The sequence below is a fragment of the Sturnira hondurensis genome, unplaced genomic scaffold, assembly GCF_014824575.4.
Source record: "Sturnira hondurensis isolate 20B ecotype Veracruz unplaced genomic scaffold, ASM1482457v3 Scaffold0000880, whole genome shotgun sequence".
Taxonomy (NCBI): Eukaryota; Metazoa; Chordata; class Mammalia; order Chiroptera; family Phyllostomidae; genus Sturnira; species Sturnira hondurensis.
Window position 1 is genome coordinate 12,350,968 of NW_028073511.1, and position 21,444 is coordinate 12,372,411.

Here is a 21,444-nt window from a genome sequence, read left to right on the forward strand (position 1 = left end):
TGCTGAGTGTTCAGCAGTTTCTGACCAAAAGTGGCGTGACCCTCATGCCCCACCCTCCCTATGCACCTGATTTCACCCCGAGCGACTTTTTGTTGTTTGACCAGATGAAAAAAGATGAAAAAGTCCTCAAGGGGAAACATTTTGCTGATGTGGAAGAGGTGAAACAAAAACTGGCAGAAGCGGTAAAAGGCATCAGAATAGATGAGTTTAAAAACTGTTTTGAGCTCTGTGCAGTGGCAGTATCGTAGCCAATGAGGTTTATCCAAGGCATGATTATTGCTAATTGAAAAAGTGTTTTGAGCAGTGGAAAAAAATCTTGATAGGTGTCTGGCATCAAATGGAGAGTACTTTTAAGGTGACTGAAGTTTAAACATGTAAGGATTAGTACACAATTTTTATAAATAAATTCCGGGTTTTGGGGGGTCCCCCTTTGTATGTGCTATGTGTCAACACTGTGTAGTGATGTCATTTTTTCACAATGATATTGATACATAGCCTTTCAAGTAAAATTGAACTCCTATCATAGCTTCATCACTTGATAAGAAACCGGTTCACGTGACAGTTCAAATACAGAGTAGGGGAAGTAGCCCTCTTCATGGGATGGAAATATGAAAGAGGCATTGGACAATTTATCTGAAGTTTGCATTCACAAAAAAATAGTGCTTCCTCTATTAGCAGATAGCCAAAAATTTTTTGTGCAATTTATATTTTTTCTGTAAATCATACTTGCTATATAATAGGGAAAATTACTGTCTAAAGAATTTCTGAAATAAAGCCATTTTAAAAGGAAAACACCTTATTTATATTAACAAAAATTCTCCACTTTCTCTATTTTAAAAATATGGATTTTCTTACAATTGAGAAAGAGAGCAAGACCTTTTTTCTTCAGCGTAAAATGTAGGTGATAAGCAATTCAAAAAAAAAGTTCCCTTAGTTTAAAATGTTTCTAGAAGCAAAGATAGTTTCTGACATATTTTATGCCTTTAATCTCATGTTACTTAATGAGAGATGAGACACATTTTTACCATGCACTGAGCTCCTATGAATTCACTCATTAATTTTTTTAAATTTAGTTATTTATTTGGCGAATAGTTCTCGAGTACCTGCTATGTGCCAGGCATTGTTCTAGGTGCAAAGTATAAAGAACAGCTTTTATTACATTCTCATTGGAGGAGAAAGCAATAAACAGATACATTTATAATATATCAGATTCTGATAAGAGCTATAGAAGAAGCTAAAGCAGAGTAAAGGGGATGGGAGCCGGAGGAGGTCACTGTGTATAAAGGTTGATCAGAGAGGCCTCACAGTTAAGATGACACATGAACGAAACCTCAAGGAAGTAAGGAAAGGCACCACAGCATCTTTGTCACCCTAAAGCAGCAGAGAAAAATAATAGAGAAGGTAGAGGTGCTAGACCGTCTTTGAGATATTGTCCCCTTGAAGCATGTTTTGATCTGTCATTGTTTAGGTTTTTGAGGTCCTCCTTAATCAAAGCCAGTTTCAGAATTGTACCAACAATGAGGAATTACAAACATGTTACATTAAGTTGAGGTATTAAAATTATTCTTACAACTGTGTCTTCATGGACAATTTGAACATTTGCAAGTTAATCACTGTACAGCTGATCTAAGCCAGTTGGCCAATTCTTATTAGTCATGGTAGTTATTTCTTTAAAGTTGCCACAAATACTTAATCAGCAAACACTGCACCATTGCTCCTAGGAGAAACACAGGATTAGGTTCCTACAAGTCTCTGGTCATAACATTTTCATCAGCTCATCAATACATAACTTTATTTTATGTGTGTTTGTTTCAAGATGCCATCTCTAAAATATATTGTTGATTCATGAACATTGAACTCATGGCCACAGCACTGTAACTGTAATTCATGCCTGAATGAAGCTTATTGAACACATGTATTTTCTCCTTCAGGGACATCACACCCACTTTTTTAAAAAAAAAAATTGGTAAAATATATGTAACATAAAGTTTAATTACCATTTTAACAATTTTAGATGTATAGTTTAGTTGCATTAAGTACATACCACAGCCTTCTTTCATGTACTCATGTCGAATATGAGTACATGAAAGTTTCATATCTCATGTAGAATATGAGACAGCACTTTGACACTAAGGAGGGGACCACTTTAAACAACAAAATCACCAACAAAAAGCACAAAATGAGAAAAGTGGCACTAAAGGATACTTTTTCAATACAAAAGCTGAAATACAACAGAATGTTATCTTGTTCAACCTCAGCTAGGAATGTGAGCATGAGGCAACTCAAATTTCCATCACTCCATGCACATCTGTGGAGGACCTCTAAATCACTGCAAATATTGATTTGCAGGTTACCAATAAGGTTTAGGAAGTAGGCAAATTTGCAAACACAGAATTTGTGAGTAATGAGGATCAACTGTATTTTAAAGACTGGTAATACACTAAAGCTGTATTTTGGATACTGATGATTAGATTGAGTTAATGTTTTCAGTAATTGATCTGTCAGGTTAGAAGTTGTCTCCTTTAATAGTATAAAATTATGCACATCTTACCTAATTCAATGGTTTTCATTAGGGCTGGACTGATGAGTAAATAACAAAGGTAGTTGTCTGTAGGTGGTGAGTTGAACAAGGAAACACCCCTCTTTAAATGTATCACCACCACCATCCCTTTGTACCCCTTCCTGATTACACCAAATGAATGTTTGGTCCTATTGACAGAATAAACTGAATACATTAAAAAATAAAGCTCCAGAAATCAGAGATTTATAATTTATTATCTTCAGTAAAGTATTATGACTAGTGAAACAGATGTGAATCCTACTCTATAAATGCAAGTGTGCAAAAATATTATTTTAAAAAATTATTTTATCTATTTATAGAGAGGGGGAGGGAGGGAAAAAGAGAGGGAGAGAAACATCAATGAGTGGTTGCCTCTCACACACCCCCTACTAGGCACCTGGCCCACAACCCATGTGCCTTGACTGGGAATGGAACCAGTGACCCTTTGGTTCACAGGCTGGTACTCAATCACTGAGCCATACCAGCCAGGATGCAAAACTATTATTTTTAAAAATGACTTAAAACACTTCCAGTCAAGATGAAGGTATAGTATAGGCAGACACGGCTCACCTCTTCACACAATCATATCAAAATTACAACTAAAATATAGAACAACCATCTCTCAGAACCAAGATGAATGGAAGTCTGACAACTACACAATTAGAGAAACTGCATCCATGCAGACTGGTAAGAGGGGTGCAGACGTACAATGGGCTGGTCCCTTGCCCATATATCATGATAGAAATTTTGGAGGGATATCTCAGGAGCAAGGAGTGCCAGCCCCACATCAGGCCCCCCAGCCCAGGGTTGCTGTGCCAGGAAGATAAGTCCCTACAACTTTTGGCTGCAAAAAACAGTGGGGATTGAGTCACTAGAAGAAACTGCTAGAGCTCCAAGTAGTTCCTCTTAAAAAACCCACACACGAACTTACTCAGACTCAGTCCCTCTGAGCTCCAGCACCAGAGTAGCAGCTTGAAAGGCACCAGTGGTATACAGGGAGAAATTGAAGTGTCTGGCATCAAGGTGAGCAGAGGCCATTGTCCCATTGCTAAACCATTCCATCTGGGAGCCGACAACACTGTTTGACCTATCTTGGAGATCCCCAGAGATGCTGCCCCACCCAGCTTACAGGCCCACACAAGCTGCTGTTCCATATGAATGGCTGGTCTTGGCTCCTGCATTACATCTTCCTAAATCCTATCAAATGAGCAACAGCTGGCCTCAGTGAACCCCAGGCTCCACAGTAGAAGCAACCAGCCTAGATTCACAGCTTGGCTTCACCTGGGAATCTCCAAGCCCAGCACCATCTCAGATTGCTTTATAGCTTATGCAGGGTGGCCCCAAGCAAAACACAGTTGGGAGCTGAACTTAGCCTGCATCACCTGGGAAATCCTAGGGCCTGCGCACCCAGTGGACAGCTACAGACCACACTGGAGCACCACCACCCTGCCCCTGCACAGCTGATCCTCCACAGAGGGCAGAGGTTAGGGGTAAGTAATCAATCTTTGCAGCTGACTGGCCTGAGTAAATCCCTCCCATTGACCTGCCAACAGCAACCAAGGCTCAACTGCAAGAAGAGGGTGCACTCAGCCCACATGAATGGTGCACCTCAAGTACCCATCTTGGGTGATGGGGAGGCTTTGCCACTGGATCCTATAAGCCACCTATCTTAGGGCACTCTACCAAGACACGGAGTCAAAGCAGCTCTACCTAATACATAGAAACAAACACAGGGTAGCTGCCAAAATGAAAAGACAAAGAAACATGGCCCAAATGAAAGAACAGATTAAAACTCCAGAAAAAGAGCTAAACAAAATGGAGATAAGCAATCTACCAGATGCAGTTTTAAAACACTGGTTATAAGGATGCTCAAGGAAGTTAGTGAGGACCTCAACAGCATAAAAAAGACCCAGTCAGAAATGAAGGATACACTAATTGAAGTAAAGAACAATTTACAGGGAAACAACAGTCGAGTGGCTGAAGCCGTGAATCAAATCAATGATTTGGAACATAGGAGGCAAGAACAACCAATCACAACAATAAAAAGAAAAATTAATCCAAACCAATGAGGGTAGTGTAAGCAGCTCCTGGTACAACTTCAAAAGCTCCAACATTCGCATCATAGGGGTGCCAGAGGAGAAGAGAAAAGACAAGAAACTGGAAATCTATTGGAAAAAATAATGGAAAAAAAAACTTCCCTAATTTGGTGAAGGAAATAGACGTGCAAGTCCAGGAAGCATATACCATTCCAAACAAGATGGATGTAAAAAGGCCCACTCCGAAACACATCATAATTCAAATTCCGAAGTTTAAAGATAGAGAATCTTAAAAGTAACAAGAGGAAAGAGGTTACCTAAATGGGAGTTTCTATAAGACTGTCAGCTGATTTCTTAAAAGAAACTTTGCAGGCTGCAAGGAACTGGTGGGAAATATTCAAAGTGATGAAAAGCAGGGAACTATAACCAAGATTGCTCTACCTAGCAAAGCTGTCATTTAGATTCAAAGGGCAGATAAAGAGCTTCACAGACAAGACAAAACTAAAGGAGTTCATCAATACCAAACCATTATTATACAAAATGCTATGGGGGCCTATTTAAGACAAAGAAGAAGATAAAACTGTGAACAATAAAATGTCAAAAAATGCAAGTTTATCAACAACTTGAATCTAAAATACAGACTAAGTAAACATGAAGAACAGACAGAATCATGGATACAGAGAGTTTTTGATGGTTGCCAGATGGGAGGAGGTTGTGGGGAATAATGGGTGAAGAGGTGAGGGAATTAAGAAGTACTAGCAGATAGTTACAGAATAGCCATGGGGAGGTAAAGTACAGTATAGGAAATGGAGCTGTCAAAGAACTTACACGCTTGACCCACGGACATGAATGATGGTGGGGAGATTGCCTGAGGGAGCGGTGGTGCTGGGTGGAAGAGAGGCAAAGTGGGAAAAATCAGGACAGCTGTAATAGCATAATCAGTAAAATACTTGAGCCCCAATCCAAGTGAGCTCATATTTCTATTCAGTCTCAGTTTTTCCAAAGATTCCAAGCCCTAAGAACAAGGAAGCACTCCCATACCTAAAGGAGTCATTTGCCAGGGTTCTCAGGTTGTCCAATGACACCCCCTTGATGTTTGGGTACTTGGTAAGACACCAGGATTCTGAATACCTGAGACTGAATGCACCTCACTGGCTGCTCAGAGCACGCCTACAGGTCATATGTAGAGTCTTGCTCTTCTGAGACCCACCAACCTGTGCCTAATTTCTGGTCTGGGGGCATTTCCCCCTTTCTCTCCTGTTGCCCTCAAAGCCATTCCCTTCTCTCCCCTCCGTCTGGGACACCTTAGGATAATCTCCTCAAAGAGTTTAAGCTTTATCTAAGAGACAAGAAAGAACATTCAACCTCCGGAAGCTTCTACATTCCCCCCAAATCCCTAAAGTAAGATTTACAAAGGGCCCAGTTATCTGTTGAAAGCAACAGAAAGGACTAAAACACCCATTAAATGCTTAAATCAATCATCCTGCTACGTTAATACACCATCTCAAGGGAGAGGAGAATTTTTATTGCTAGTCATTATCTCCAGCTCAGTACTTCTAATACACATTTAAAATCACAATATTTTAGTATTGAAGGATATCGGAGACTGCCTAGTAAAACTTTAAATACTAAGATTACAAGTGCATTAGCTGCAGAGGTGATTCTAGGAGCAAATATTTTGTCTCTGTGTTCTGTATATTTTCTACTGAATTCAAAAGCAAACCACACAATTCCCAAAAGAAACCCAGATTTCAGGTTAATTTCCAGTTCCAGAATGTAAGCAAATCTCATGTAATGGGTTTTTTTGTTTTGTTTTGTTTTTGTTTGGATAATCAAAAAAAGCATAGTTCATTGTGGTGCTTTTAAGAAGAAATTGTCAAGTTGTATTAAAAGATAGTAACTCTAAAAATAATATATTTATGGATGATTAGCAAAATAAAATCTAAGATCATGCCAAATTTATATGCTTTCTGTATTTTTTTCTGGTGATATTTAAACACTTAATTTGCCTTTCCTGTTTTGCTAAAACATTTTCTGGTCTCATTGGGTATGATTTCTTATTGTGTAGGGAAGACTTAATCATATACTTGTTTTAAATGAGTTGGAAAGTTGGGAATTTGACTTCAGCTTAACTTTGCCATGGTGCAGCCTGTCCCTATACCTGATGTGAATTACTTACTGTTTGAAACTATGGTTGGGTTTCACAGGGGTGTATGTAGGTAATCCTAGGCCTCACTCTGTGCTTGGGCACCTAACTAAATGTCATTGATCTGAGTTCATGTTTGGAGTTTGTCATATTGCCTGTCAATTTTATAACATAGAACACTTAAGGTAATTATCAATTATTATCTGCATTACTGAGTTGTCCATTGGAGGCTCAGTACTACTCAGTACTGTCCATTGGAGGCTCAGTACACTCTCAAACTGCTAATTAGTGGTTAACCTGGGCAGTGGTATAGAAATTAATACACTTACTTTCACTCCATCAGTTAATGCTTACTTTAAGAAGCTTCTAGAAAGATGATGAGTATTAATTTTAAAATATTTAGGTATTTTTGGAAAGTCAAGGAATTGAATTAAATCCACCTGAGACGATGGCTCTCGATCCTTACATCGAACTCCGGAAACAGCCTCTTCGTAAGTACGTCACTCCGTCGGACTTTGATCAGCTCAAGCAGTTTCTCGCCTTTGACAAACAAGTAAGTGTACCCCTTGCCAAATGTAGCGGTGTTTAGTAGCAAGCTGCTCTGGTAGATGTGTGTTTGGAAACTCTACATCTATAATGTAACCACTTGAATACAGTGCTATTTTGCTAGTTTCATCTAGAGTCAGAGGTATAGGAATGCCTCAGTTTTGTATTAGGTCCAGCGAAGATTGTGGAATTGTAGTGAGTTCCATGGAACTTTTAAATCTTAAAGCTTTCCTGGGCTACGTCCGCTTCCCGCTTTACATTTCCAGCCAGCAACTTCTTTCCCAAATATGGATTGATCTCATAGAATCCAGTGGGAAACTTAAGTGGATTATTGAGAAATTTCAAAGGTATTGCATATATGTGGGTTTCTCATGTTAAAATAGTAATGTCACAGAAATCCCACTCAGATGCTTCCTTGTTAAACTTTCTGTTAGTGTATAAGTACAGGTAAGTCCAGATGCTCCGAGTATTTTCCACTCTGTTCAGCCTTCCTACCATCCCCCTTGTGGGCCTGTGCAGAGAACGGATTTCAGTCTTCCTCTGCGTGCTAAAGGGGAAGAGAAAACAGAGACATCAACCTCAGTGCTTCTTTGCTGCTTTTTTTCTCTCTCAGAAATGTCATTCCTTTGAGTGCAGAAAATTTTACCTAGCATGATCATAGTTTTTTAAGGACATTATTTTACCGATCATGTATCTGTTATAATTTTGTATTTAAAGATTGTGTTGTTGATACTGGTACTAGAAGATATGTGTTGATGGAACTAAAAGAAAGACTGATAAATGAAAATTCTTTCCATGCTAATTATATATAAACCATTCATATGTATCTTTATTAATACAAATAAACCACTGTATACAGTATCCTTTGCTCTTTTAACTCACCTTCTCTTTCACTCCCTAATATTTTGGATCAAAGTGAATTCTTTCTCAGCATAAATTTGTAAGCCTATTAATATCTTTCAGCTTTTGACATGTGATATGTAATTTCAGATATTTTTGTGTGTTTCATATTTCCTTTTTATGAACCATCTGAGATTGCTTCATTGTCTTGCTAGCTAATTTGTTTCATTATTGTCTGATATATAAATGCCAAAGTAACTAAGTTAAACTCTGCACTTGTACAACTCATATACAAGTCACTGCTCTGGATTTCTCAAAGGTTCTTCGATTCTATGCAATCTGGGATGATACAGACAGCATGTTTGGTGAATGTCGGAACTACATCATTCATTACTATCTTATGGATGATACAATAGAAATTCGAGAGGTCCATGAACAGAATGATGGGCGAGATCCCTTTCCTCTCCTGATGAACCGCCAGCGCATGCCCAAGGTTTTGGTGAAGAATTCAAGTATGTTTGATTTGATTCCTCTTCTGATAATTGGGGCCCTTTTTTAGACCTCAAAGGAGTTGCTTCATGTGGTCATTCCCCTTTGCACTTGGGAGCCTCTTGTGTTCTTGTAGGAACTCAAAAAACTCCTTTTCTTAATTTCTCTCCTTTACTTGCCCCCTTGGTCTCAGCTCGCCTCTAAAATGGTCAGGTGGAAATGACTGGTGCCCAAATCAGGAAATGCCACCAACACAGCTGTGGGAGACTCATTAAAGTGTGGAAGAGCAAGGCTTCTGAACCAAAACAACTTAATATTGGATTTTTAGTGCATTTCTAAAACAAGCTTGTTCTCATTCAGATACAGCTTACCACTTCCTTATGGGCTTCCTTGGCTTTGCTTCTTGCCTCAACTGTGTGGAAAAGGAAGTTTCTGTTCGGGGTAATTTGAGATTGGAAAAGGCGTGTCTGTGACTCATAGAGGTGGAGCCTCATTGTATCAACACTTGTTCTTTCCTTGCTGGTATAACATAACCCAGTGGGTTGGAGAGTGAGGATGCAGCAAAACACAGGTGACACCGGCCATCCATCAGTATTTCTCTGGGGTACTTAGGCTTCCTTAGCAGTTTAAGAATTTTCTCTTACAAAAATGTCATCTTGGTGTCATGCAATGATATCGCTCATGCTTGGATGGCGAAAAGAATTCTGTAAATTTTCATTGATTTTTGTCCCCTTTATTCTTTTTTTTCCTTTTTTGGATCAAGGAGATAAGAAATTCCAGGTATTGAGCAAGAGGTTTGTCTTAGAGGTTACAACAAATCGAGATTAGAGGCTATGAACAAAGTGGCCGTCTAAAGGCTGGATTCAACCCACCCACATGTATTTCTTGGCCTGCACAGTGTTTTTTCAAAACACGCAGTGTCATTTGGGGGCAAGGAATTGGAGGTTTCTGTTACTGAGAGAGGGGATAAACAAAATGTGATGAAGGTATACCTTGACAGGCATGTAGTAAGTAGAAGCAGTGAATAAAAGCAGAGGGATGCATCTGAAAAACCTAGTGTTCTATAGAAAAGAAATTGAAAACAGACGTATAACGCAGTAACAGTTACATAAAGTAAAATGCACACAAAACAATATACATAATACACATAATAAAAAGTCACGTATTAGAATGGTTGCATGTGAGGTAGAGGAAAATGAGATTGGGGAAGAGAATAAAAGTGAATAAAAACTGTCATCATTTTAAATTAAGGGAGTTAACATTAAAAGTCTATTTTTTTGAAAAATGAGAACAATTGCTAACACAGCTTCTATTCTCAGCTAGCAACAACTGGATCTAAACCCTAGTTCAACATCCAGCTGCTGCCCACCATGTTCTTAACACCTAGCCTCCTATACAGCCTCTTAGAGTTCTCAGACATTGGTGCTAATGTACTAATTTTGGCCTCTCATATTATTTAAATGAGCCTGAAATTCCTGCCATCTGGAGCTAATAAAGGCAGATTTAGATTGCAAGAAAGGAATGGGAAAGTAGTCAGGGTAACATAAAAAAAAGTGTCACTAAACTAAATTCCTTGAAATCTCAGGATCCATATTTGTCTCTGCTATTATCAATGTGACCTATGTCTAAAATTTTCAATATGTAATCGTCCTGTTCTATAGCTTCTCAAACTTGAACAAGCTTTTCATCAGTTATATGGAGAGGCAGTGTGGTGACATACATATGGTTCTTTTAAAAGATAGGAAGCACGCCCTGGCTGGTGTAGCTCAGTGGATTGAGCACCAGACTGTGAAGCAAAGGGTCACTGGTCTGATTCCCGGTCAGGGCACATACCTGGGTTGTGGGCCAGGTCCCCAGCTGGGGGTGCCCAAGAGGCAACCACACATTGATGTTTCTCTTTCTCCCTCCTTTCCCCTCTCTCTAAAAATAAATAAATAAATAAATAAACCTTAAAAAAAAGGAAACATCATTTGGGGAAAGTTATTGAGGCCCAGAAAAGGTGAAGTTTCCATCAGCTAAATAATTCCTTTAAACTAGAACTGTGGTGTTAAAGAGGTGACATTTGACTCTCAAAGGCACTTATCTAATGGATGATTTTTACTAAATTTGATTAAACAAGAGTGAAATGTGTGCTATGGGTGCTAGTTCATGTGCTAAGTGCTCTGGAGGATAAAGTGGAAATGTAATTTCCAGACCCAGAATCCCTGTTCTTTTTTGTGTGTGTGTGTAAACTTTTAAAGTATATTTTATTCATTATGCTATTACAGTTGTCCCATTTTTTTCTCTCCTTTATCCCTCTCTACCCTGCACCCTTCCTCCTACCAGCATTCCCCCGCCTCAGTTCATGTCTGTGGTCATATATGTAAGTTCTTTGGCTTCTCCATTTCCTATGCTATTGCTAATCTCCCCCTGTCTATTTTGTACCTACTATTTATGCTTCTTATTCCCTGTACTTTTTCCCCATTCTCCCCACTCCCCCTCCCCACTGATAATCATCCATGTGATCTCCATTTCTGTGATTCTTTTCCTCTTCTAATCATTTGCTTAATTTTTGTTTTTGTCTTTTTTTTTAGATTCACTTGCTGATAGTTGAGTTTGTTATCATTTTACTGTTCATAGTTTTGATCTTCTTCTATTTCTTAGATAAGTTCTTTTAACATTTCGTGTAAGGGCTTGGTGATGATGAATTCCCTTAATTTGACTTTATCTGGGAAGCACTTTATCTGCCCTTCCATTTTAAGTGATGGCTTTGCTGGATAGAGTAATTTTGAATATAGGTCCTTGCCTTTCATGCTTTGAATACTTTTTTTCAGCCCTTTCTTGCCTGCAAGGTTTCTTTTGAGAAATCAGCTGTTAGTCTTATGGTAACTCCTTTGAAGGTAACTGTCTCCCTTTTTTTGCAGCTTTTAAGATTTTCTCCTTATCTTTAATCTTGGGTAATGTAATTATGATGTGCCTTGGTTTGTACTTCCTTGGGTTCAACTTCTTTGGGACTCCCTGAACTTCCTGGAAGTCTATTTCCTTTTCCAGATTGGGGAATTTTCCTTCATTGGTTTTTCAAATAAGTTTTCAATTTATTGCTCTTCCTCTTCTCCTTCTGGCACCCCTATGATTCAGATATTTGAACACTTAAAATTGTCCCAGAGGTTCCTAAGCCTCATGTCTTTTTTTTTTAATTCTTGTTTCTTAATTCTGTTCTGGTTGAATATTTATTTCTTCCTTCTGTTCCAAATCATTTATTTGAGTCCCAGTTTCTTTCCCTTCACTATTAGTTTCCCATATATTTTTCTTTATTTCACTTTGCATACCCTTCACTTCTTCCTCTATTTTGTATCCATACTTAATCATTTTTGTGAGCATTCTGATTACCAGTTTTGAACTCTGCACCTGATAGATTAGCTGTCTTCTCATTGCTTTGTTCTTTTTTTTGAGTTTTGATTTGTTCTTTCATTTGGGCCATCTTTCTTTGTCTGGGTGCACCTGTTATGTTGAAAGGAACGGAGCATTAGGTATGCACCAGGGCAGGTCCCTCCACTTCACTGCATTGTGGTGCTGTCTGTGGGGGAGGGATCTGAGAGGGAACAATGCTGCTTTCTCAGCTCTTACCCCACTTTCAGTCACTTCCCCTGCTACACACAAGCAAATTGGGCTTTTTTGGTGCTGATTCCCAGGTAGGTGGTTTCGTGTACCTTCTAGGACCCAGTGGGTCTCTCCAAAGAACTCTCCTGTGAGGCTGGGAGTTTCTCCCATTGCCACAACCCCCACAGGTTTTTACGGAGGTTTTGAGGTTTTATTTCCCTACACTGGAACCCTGGGTTGTGCAGTCTGCCTCGCTCCCCCATTGTTCCTCCTGACTTAACTGCACACAAACGTAGGACCACCTGGTCTGCCAGCTGTCACCTTGCTGCGCATCCTCACCACCCTGGCTGCCTGTCTCCTCCCCTCCTACCAGTCTAAACGAATGTTTCTTCTTCAACTCCTTGGTTGTTGGACTTCTATACAGTTCAATTTTCTGGCAGTTCTAGTTGTTTTTTCTGGTTTTAAATTTGTTGTGCTTTTTTCGGTTGTGCAAAAAAGCATAGCATATCTATCTATGCCTCCATCTGGCCAGAAGTCTAGAATCGCTGTTCTTAAGTCACTTCTAGTGATGAGGGAGGCAAGTCACATAAGTAAACAAAGCTGTTAAACAGTAACAAAAGTGTACATGATTATCTGATTATATAACTTAGGCATGTCATCGTGACAGAGCTCAGAAGAAGAGATGCGAGCTAATATGACTAAAGAGGACTCTGTGGCAGAACTGGGATTGGACCCTGATTAGAATGGCAGAGAACAAAGAGAAAGAGCAGTTTAGAGAGAAGAATAAGAGCAAAGGTTGGGAAGTAAGAATAAGTATGGTATGTTTGGGGGTGTCCAAAGACAGTGACTAGGCAGAGAGTTTGTGTTGGACAATGTTAGGAAATTATGGGAGTATGTTTCCAAAGCTCTCTCCACCAGGGTCTTCTTTTAAGTAAAGATAAATCCAAATTGTATGCTTTATTATGCCTGTAGTTAAAATATCTAAAAGTTCTAATTTTACCCATTCTAAAAGTTGTTTGTTGAAGATAATTACAGGTTACCAGTACGTGGTAGGTAATGCCAAAAGAAGTATATCTGGCTCACCAGAAGCCTTCTACTACTCAGCCGTTGAACCCAAGTCACTAGGTTCTGAAAGTCTGTTCATTATCCTTTAAAAAGGCTTTCATTCTTTGATCTTGCCTTTTTCAGGATAAATACGTATGTCAAATGACATCATAATTTATGCTCTAAATATGTGCAGCTTATTGTAGTAAATTATACCTGAAGAAAGTTCTAAAAATATAAATCCATGCCCTCATATATCATAGTCAAACTTAAGAACACCTAATTCAAAAGATGGTAAAAGCAGCCCCCAAGAACAAATTTACCCATACAGAACAGCAGTTATAGTGACAGCTAATTTCCAGTAGCAACTGTAGTCATCAGAAGACAAAACAGATTTTACTAACAACAGATTCTTACTAGAAGAAGTGTCGAGTACACTTCAGATAGGAAGAAAATGACTCCAGAAATAAGATCTAAGATATAAGAAGTGATAAATACATAAAATGACAAAGTGATAAATCTGAATGAACAAACTGAAGTAACAATGTTGAATTTGTGGGGGTTAAAAATATCAAGGTAGAAATAAATTATATTACAATAATGGCATAGAAGGGGATAACATTTAAAAACACTTTAATTAAATTCATTAGTAAAATTTGTTTCTTTTTCTTTGCTCCCTCTCTGCTATAATGTGTTAGAGACCTTCCCGCAGTGTGTGCTGGAAATCTCTGATCAAGAGGTGTTGGAATGGTATACTGCCAAAGACTTCATCGTTGGGAAACCACTCACCATCCTCGGGAGAACTTTCTTCATTTACGATTGTGATCCATTTACTCGAAAGTATTATGAAGAAAAGTTTGGAATCTCTGATTTACCACGTATTGACATAAGCAAGAAGGAACCACCTCCTGTGAAACAGGTAATGGAACACTAGTTCTGGGCGTAGGGAGAGAATCAATCTTTTGATTGGCAGAAAAAATTACTATATCCATTTACATAATTAGGAGACTGTAAGACTGGTAAAAAAAGAGAGAGAGAGAGAGAGAGAAAGAAAATACAGCCGTGCATGTTAACTTGAAAAATGTCCATAACTTTTTAAAGTGAAGTTGTATACATGATTTGACGTTATTTTATAAATTACTGTTCCCAATAGCTGCTAAGTACACTGAGGAAAAGAACAGGATGAATACGCACTTGTACCAGTAACAGTGTTTCATTTGAAATGGGAGGACAGTGGGAGAGGTCAAGAGACCTTTGTTTTATATTCTATGTGGTTTTATTTTCTGTTTTTATACAAGCCTTGTATTACTTTTATAGTATTTTTTCATTTTAATTGTTTGAAAAGACATCTTTTAAAATTCCAGACCCCTAGGGCATTCCATTGTTTCTTGCTTGTTTTTCAAACCCTTTGACTTAAAAACTGGTTGACAGCAAAGCAAAAACCAATTAATTGAAGATGTTGGAAGATGACTTTCTTTCAGCAACATAGCTTTCCTTAGAATCACATTGAACCAAAAAATTAGTTTGGAGTACCACAGAGGTCCACTCTGATCTGAGAGAAAGTTTGTGGTGCTTTTAATGCACTGAGATAGTAAACTGAGAAACTTGAGCCTTCAGAGTGGCTCAACCACGTTAATGAGTTTCAAATGAGAATTGCATGTTTTAAAAATTATACATTATACAACAAATTCAAGTAAGGTATCACAGTATCATGGACTGAAAGCACGGATATTTTTCTACCTCTTCAGGTTGGAAGCCCCTTATACAACTTCTTCCTTACCCATGTATGATGTAAGGTGTTAATACCTCTGGCTCATCTCCTTGTTGCCATCATGTGTGTAAAACAATGTTTTGGACTCTTTCTTTTCAAAAGAGAGCCATGAATAGAAGGAAGGAGTTAACAAATTGCTCCAGCCCAGGCCCCTGCCTTCTTCCCATCTGCTGTCTGCGCTGCATGAACATAGTCTCTGCTGTGCGGAACTGTGTGTGGTGCTGCAGGTACCGCATCCTGTTTCACTCCCCTGGACCTTTGCTGATGCTCTTCTGCCTGCTTCTACCACTTTTCCATCATTTTTTCATATGGCTCTTTTTTTATCCTTCAAGACTCAGCATAGGCTTTCTCTCTTCCAAGAGGGTATCTCTGAAGCTCCAGGCAGACTGGCCACCTCCTCTGTGTTCCTGGGGTACTTACTCTGTGCCTCTCCCCACTAGTACTTCTCTATGACACTAAAATATCTGTCCATGAATCTCCTCCACTAGACCATAAATTCCTTGCAGAAAGGGACTACATTATATCTTTGTGTGCCTAACCTAGCCCCTAACCCAGTGCCTAGCAAACAGGAGGTATGTATACAGTGTGTTTCTTGAACTAGGCTGAAGAAGATTGCCTGTGAAGTTTGTGCAGTCATACCTTGGTTCGCCTCAGCTTCAGACCTCATCAAACCAGGTGCCCGTCGCATTTGGATGAGAAAAAAATGTTGCAGCACTCAGTGCTTGCTTGGGACTCATCACACTTACTAGAACTTGTATGAGTCACAAGGCCGCCCTGGAAAAGAAAATTCTTCATCACTTGGTACTCATCAGTTTTGGCATTCATCATGAATTCTAAAACCAGTTAACAATAAGTACCAAGATACCACTGTATTTGCTTCCCCAAAAGATGAGTGATATCTTTAGAACGAAGGTTTCATAAAAACAATTACAGAGAAGACTTTGGAGTTAGGTACACTGTGTGTTCTCAGGGGGCAATAAAACTTCTGGAAGCAAGTGTGGGTGGTGATTATATAGTCACGTGCCATGCAGTGATGTTTGGGTCAGCGTGGACTGTGTGCACCATGGTGGTCCCGTAAGATTCTAATAGACGTGAAAAATTCCTATCACCTTGTGATGTCACAATTGTGTTTGTGGTGATGCTGGTATAAACAACCTACTGTGCTGCCAGTTGTTTAAAAGTATCGCACATACAATTATATACAGTACATAATACTTGATAACGATAGTAAGTGACTATGGTACTGGTTTATGTAGTCACTATACTATGATTTTTATTGTTATTTTAGAATATACTCATTCTACCTACATAAAAATGACTGTTGTAAAATGCCACACCCGCCTATTATGTTTTGTGTTCACTGCATCTCTTGACTGCATCATTTTCTCTTGTGATTAATTTAATGTTGTGTTGTTTTTTTCTCATTGTGGCCTTTAAGCATATAAATCTACTGCTAATGTGGCCAGTAAGAGGCCACTCCAAGTGACTGATCTGGAAATGAAATGAAAAATGACTAAGTATATGAAGGTAGAAAATTAGTGATGGTTACAGCTCTGGCTGCAATCTTGAAGAACAGGGACAAAGCTGTGAAACCAACAAAAATCAGAGAAGGGCCTGAGTCAGACATGGAGAAACTACTAATGACCTGGATTGAAGACCTGACCCAGAAGCATATCCCTCTCAGCACCATGAGGATCACAACCAGAGCAAAAAGTTTGTTTGTGATGTTCAAAGAAAAGTCTAGTCCCAACTATAATGCGAATTTACAGCTAGTTCTAGGTGACGTAAACAATTCAATTTAATTATTGTTATTTATCATATAATGTGAAAATGAATGTTGAGTCTGTGAGTGCTGATGCAAGGGCCATTGAAGAATTTTTGGAAGCTCTAGATAAGCTGATTGTGGGACAAAATTAACTACCAGAGCAAATATTCAGTATGAAGGAAACCTCCCCATTCTGGAGGCAGAGGCCTGAAAGGACTTTCATCCATAAGGAGCCAAGTCAATGCCAGGTTTCAAGGTTTTCAAGGACAGGATAACAGTCTTGCTTGGGGGCAATGCTGCAGCTACAAATTGAAACCCTTTGTGATCTGACACAGTGAGAGCCCCAGGGCCTTTAAACGTATCAGTAAATCATGCACTGTCAGTGTACTACGGGGACAGTTGGAGGTCGTGGATGACCCAGCTCCTCTTCCAAGATGCTGTCTTGAATGACAGTTACTGTGCTAGCAAAACAGAGAAGTACTTTTTGGAGAATAACATAGAGATTTTGCTTACTGATAATGCTCCTGGACATCCTCCTTTCATAGGTAGCCTTCATCCCAAAATTCAAGTGGTATTTCCCCCTCTAAATCCCTCTTTTTGATGCAACCAGTGGATCAAAGACTTAGAGCAGTTTTTAAGGCCTGCTACCTGAGGAGGACCTTTGACCAGGCCATTGCTGCAATTGAGGGAGATACTGAGAAGGCATTGGCGCAATTCTGGAGGGACTGCAGCATCTGCGACTGCATCAGGAACCTTACTGGAGCTTAGGGTGAGGTGACAAGAAGTATATGTATGGCCTTTGGAGGAAGACGCTCAAGAGAGTCATCCCTGACTTCAAAGACTTTGTGAAGAATGAGGAGCTTACGAAAATCAACAAGACTGCGGTGTGGATGAGGATGGCACTGAGGAGCACCTAGACTTGGTTCCTGAGGAGTTAATGAATGAAGAGTTGCTGGGACCAGATCTGGAATGTGTATGTGAACGAGAGGCAAGAGAAAAGGAAACTGCAGGAGGAGGAAAAAGAACCCCCAAGAAAAATCACAGTGAAGAGTTTAGCAGAAGCTTTTGCAGACCTCAATAAGCATCTTTAAAATTTGGAAAACCTGGACCACAACACCAAAAGGTTTTCATTCATGGAGAGGAATGTTCATGGTGCCTCATCTGTTTATAAGCAAATTTGTGATGTAAAAAAGAAGCAAACCACAAACCAGCATGGACATCTTTCTGAAGAGAGTGACATCTCCTCAAGAAGAGCCTCAGGCAGGTCCTTCAGGAGGGATTCTAGAAAAAGGCATTGCTATCCTAGGAGGGGGCAGCTCCATGGAGGTGATTGGTCCTGACCTTCCAGTGGGAGAGGAAGAGGCGGAGACGACAGAGATACGGTTGATCCTCGCCCTGTGTAGGCCCAGGCTAATGTGTGTGGTGTGTCTTAGTTTTCAATAAAAAAATTTATAAGTGTTGAAGAAATTTCAAAATAGAAAAAGCTTATATTAATAAAAAAAGAAAAAAATTTTTGTATAGCTGTACAATGCAATGCTGTTTGTGTTTTAAGTNCACCAAAAGGTTTTCATTCATGGAGAGGAATGTTCATGGTGCCTCACCTGTTTATAAGCAAATTTGTGATGTAAAAAAGAAGCAAACCACAAACCAGCATGGACATCTTTCTGAAGAGAGTGACATCTCCTCAAGAAGAGCCTCAGGCAGGTCCTTCAGGAGGGATTCTAGAAAAAGGCATTGCTATCCTAGGAGGGGGCAGCTCCATGGAGGTGATTGGTCCTGACCTTCCAGTGGGAGAGGAAGAGGCGGAGACGACAGAGATACGGTCGATCCTCGCCCTGTGTAGGCCCAGGCTAATGTGTGTGGTGTGTCTTAGTTTTCAATAAAAAAATTTAAAAGTGTTGAAGAAATTTCAAAATAGAAAAAGCTTATATTAATAAAAAAAGAAAAAAATTTTTGTATAGCTGTACAATGCGTTTGTGTTTTAAGTTACATATTATTACAAAAGTTGACATTTTTTTTAATTCAAAACTTTATAAAGTTTACTTTAGAAAGTAAAAAGGTTTCAGTAGGTTGAAATTAACTTATCACTGAAGAAAATATGTTCTTATAAACTTAGTGTAGCTTAAGGGCACCGTGTTTATAAAGCCGATGACAGTGTGCAGTCGTGTCCTAGGCCCTCACAGACTCACTCAGAGCAACTTCCAGTCCTGCAAGCTCCATTCTTGGTCAGTGCCCTACACAGGTGTGCCATTTCTTGTCTTTATACCATATTTTTACTGTACCTTGTCTATGTTTAGAAGTATTTAAATACACAAATACCATTGTGTTATTTACTTCTGTGTTATTACAGTTGCCTACAGGATTCGGGACGGTGACATGCTGTACAGGTCTGTAGCTAGGACCAATAGGCTACTCCATGTAGCGTAGCCATGTTGTTGGCCACGCCGTGCGGGTTTGTGTGCATGCGCCCCACCGTGCGTGCGTGCGCCCCACGATGTTCACACAATGCTGGAACCGCCCAGTGGTGCATTTCTAAGAGCGTATTTCTGCCATTAAGTGACACATGAGTATACCTCCTGCTCTCAGTTTTGTTTTTTTTTACCTGATAGAATTCCTTGCCAATGAGTGTGCTCATTAAGAATTGTAATGAAAACCTAGCCTCACTCTCAATTTTTTTGGCAACATTTGATGGAGCATATAAGAAAAAATACTATGGGAACAGATCTAGATTTCGATCAGGCAAACTGTTACACCACTTTAGGTTATAGATAAGTGTAGTATAAGATAGCAATCCAAGAGACTTGCCAGAGGTTGTATTGCGAAGTTCAAGGATGATTCTATTAAACATCAAGGAGTTTTACCTAACCAGGAGGTGGGATGGCGAGGGATTGCAGCAGAGTGGTGCAACTTTTGTAGTGAATGGCTTAGACCTGTCTTTTGATCTGATAAAAGCTTCTCAGTCCCAGAATACTTCTCCCCACCCATTCTCATTACCATCGTCTTTTTTTCTTTTAATCTATCTCCCAAAGAGAGAAAAGGAGGAAAGGTTTGGATAGAGAGGAGAGAGAAGTGAACACTGTAGATTTTGGTTTGTTCATCTTGCCCTATCTCTGCCCTTCTGTATAATAAAACTAATTCTACCTTCATACATATGGCACATTAATTATAGTGTTTGGTGTGGGTTTTTTCCCCAGAAAATTCTCTATGACAAATAATTATATTACAAATAAAATCTCTCTGCCTACAGGGAAGTCTGCATTGCAAATAAGTAGGAGAGCTCCACTTACACTTACAACAGCAAATTCGGTTTAGCTCTCCTTAGTCTTCACACTCAGTCATTTTAAGTCCTGAACAACGTAGTCGGAAAGCAGGGATGGGATGCTATAGCTGGTTAGAGGGGCTTAGCTAGACCTGCAGGGGTGTCCAGGGTCTCTGGGCCGTGCTGGAAGAAGGAGTTGTCTTGGGTCACACATTAAATACACTGTGACATGTAATCACACAAAAAAAATCTCATAATGTTTTAAGTAAATTTACGACTTTGTGTTGGGCCACATTCATAGCCATCCTAGGCCCCATGTGGCCCACAGGCTGCAGGTTGGACACTCCTGAGCTGGAGCCAAGCTAATAATCAGGGACAGAAGTGGACATGTGGTGCATATATCCAGTTTGAGAATCATGACATTCGTAGGTCAGGCTGGTCTGCGAGATCGGGAATGAGTAAATATGGCCACGATGGCCAGAGGTGTTCTAGCTCCAGCTGGCTCCCATATGGAGACGTGCTGCTGGGGAAGAGGAAGAAACCAGGACTGGAAGAACTAATCTGCTATGTAGCTGGCCCCTAAAAGCAGCATATGAGAGATTGTGGGACTCTCACACTTGGTGTGGACCTGCTTTGTTAGGAAAGCCTGGGCAGGAACTCTGGGGGTGGGTCATATGAGCAGGAGTATCTAGGAGTGATAACCTCCGTAGTCAGAGGAATGGCTCATCTAGGTTGAAACAGGACCCACGCAGTAGCTTGGAGTATGGTACGAGAAGCCTGGTGCCAGGACTCCAGGCATATGGGCTGAAATTTAGGGAAGGTCTTCATTACAAGCAGGGCAAATGAGGTGCGACTCAGGAAAAGCAGGTAGAAGCCTGTTGAAACACAAAAGGAATTTGAGAGGAAGGCGCTCAGAGGCTTGCAGCTACCTCCCTATTTTGAAATTCCTTGACTTCCGTCCCCATCCCCCAGCCGGGTTGCTGTCCTCGGGTGATGATGTGGATGAATTTCTGCCTAGACTCCAGAGTAATGCAAGGCTTATCAGTATTCAGTGTGTCACCCCAGGTCCCTCTGGCCATGGCAACTGGTATATTCATTGAGCAGTGGTGTTTGTAGCAGATTAGGTCATTGCCCACCCACTGGATCCACTGGTCATGTTGCAGCCATGACGATCACATTACTACAGCCCAGGAAAGTGGGTCCAGGGCCAGTGTTCCAATCACCACAACTTGAATGAACATAGCAGAGTCACTGGTTGAAGGAGCATCCTGTTTCAGATGGACCAGGAAGCATATAGACTAATTTGTTAAAGTGCCAGAATATAATTTATAAAAAGATTTGGGGAAGGTATCCACAAGTGAAAAGCAAGATGCAAGCTGAGTTAGCTAAGAAAGCACAGCAAGGAGCCA

At 39.9% G+C, this 21,444-nt stretch overlaps 1 protein-coding gene and 1 pseudogene across 1 annotated transcript in view; both read left to right on the forward strand.

The window, feature by feature from the left end:
- EFHC1 (EF-hand domain containing 1) overlaps window positions 1–21,444 on the forward strand; it is a 66,906-nt gene that overhangs the window by 21,149 nt on the left and 24,313 nt on the right. Inside the window, exons 4-6 of the mRNA XM_037054804.1 lie at window positions 7,146–7,295; window positions 8,448–8,640; window positions 13,939–14,159. Of these exons, the coding sequence (XP_036910699.1) occupies window positions 7,146–7,295; window positions 8,448–8,640; window positions 13,939–14,159 (564 nt within the window). The remainder of the gene's footprint in view (window positions 1–7,145; window positions 7,296–8,447; window positions 8,641–13,938; window positions 14,160–21,444) is intronic.
- Window positions 223–433, forward strand: LOC118994427 (uncharacterized; annotated as a pseudogene).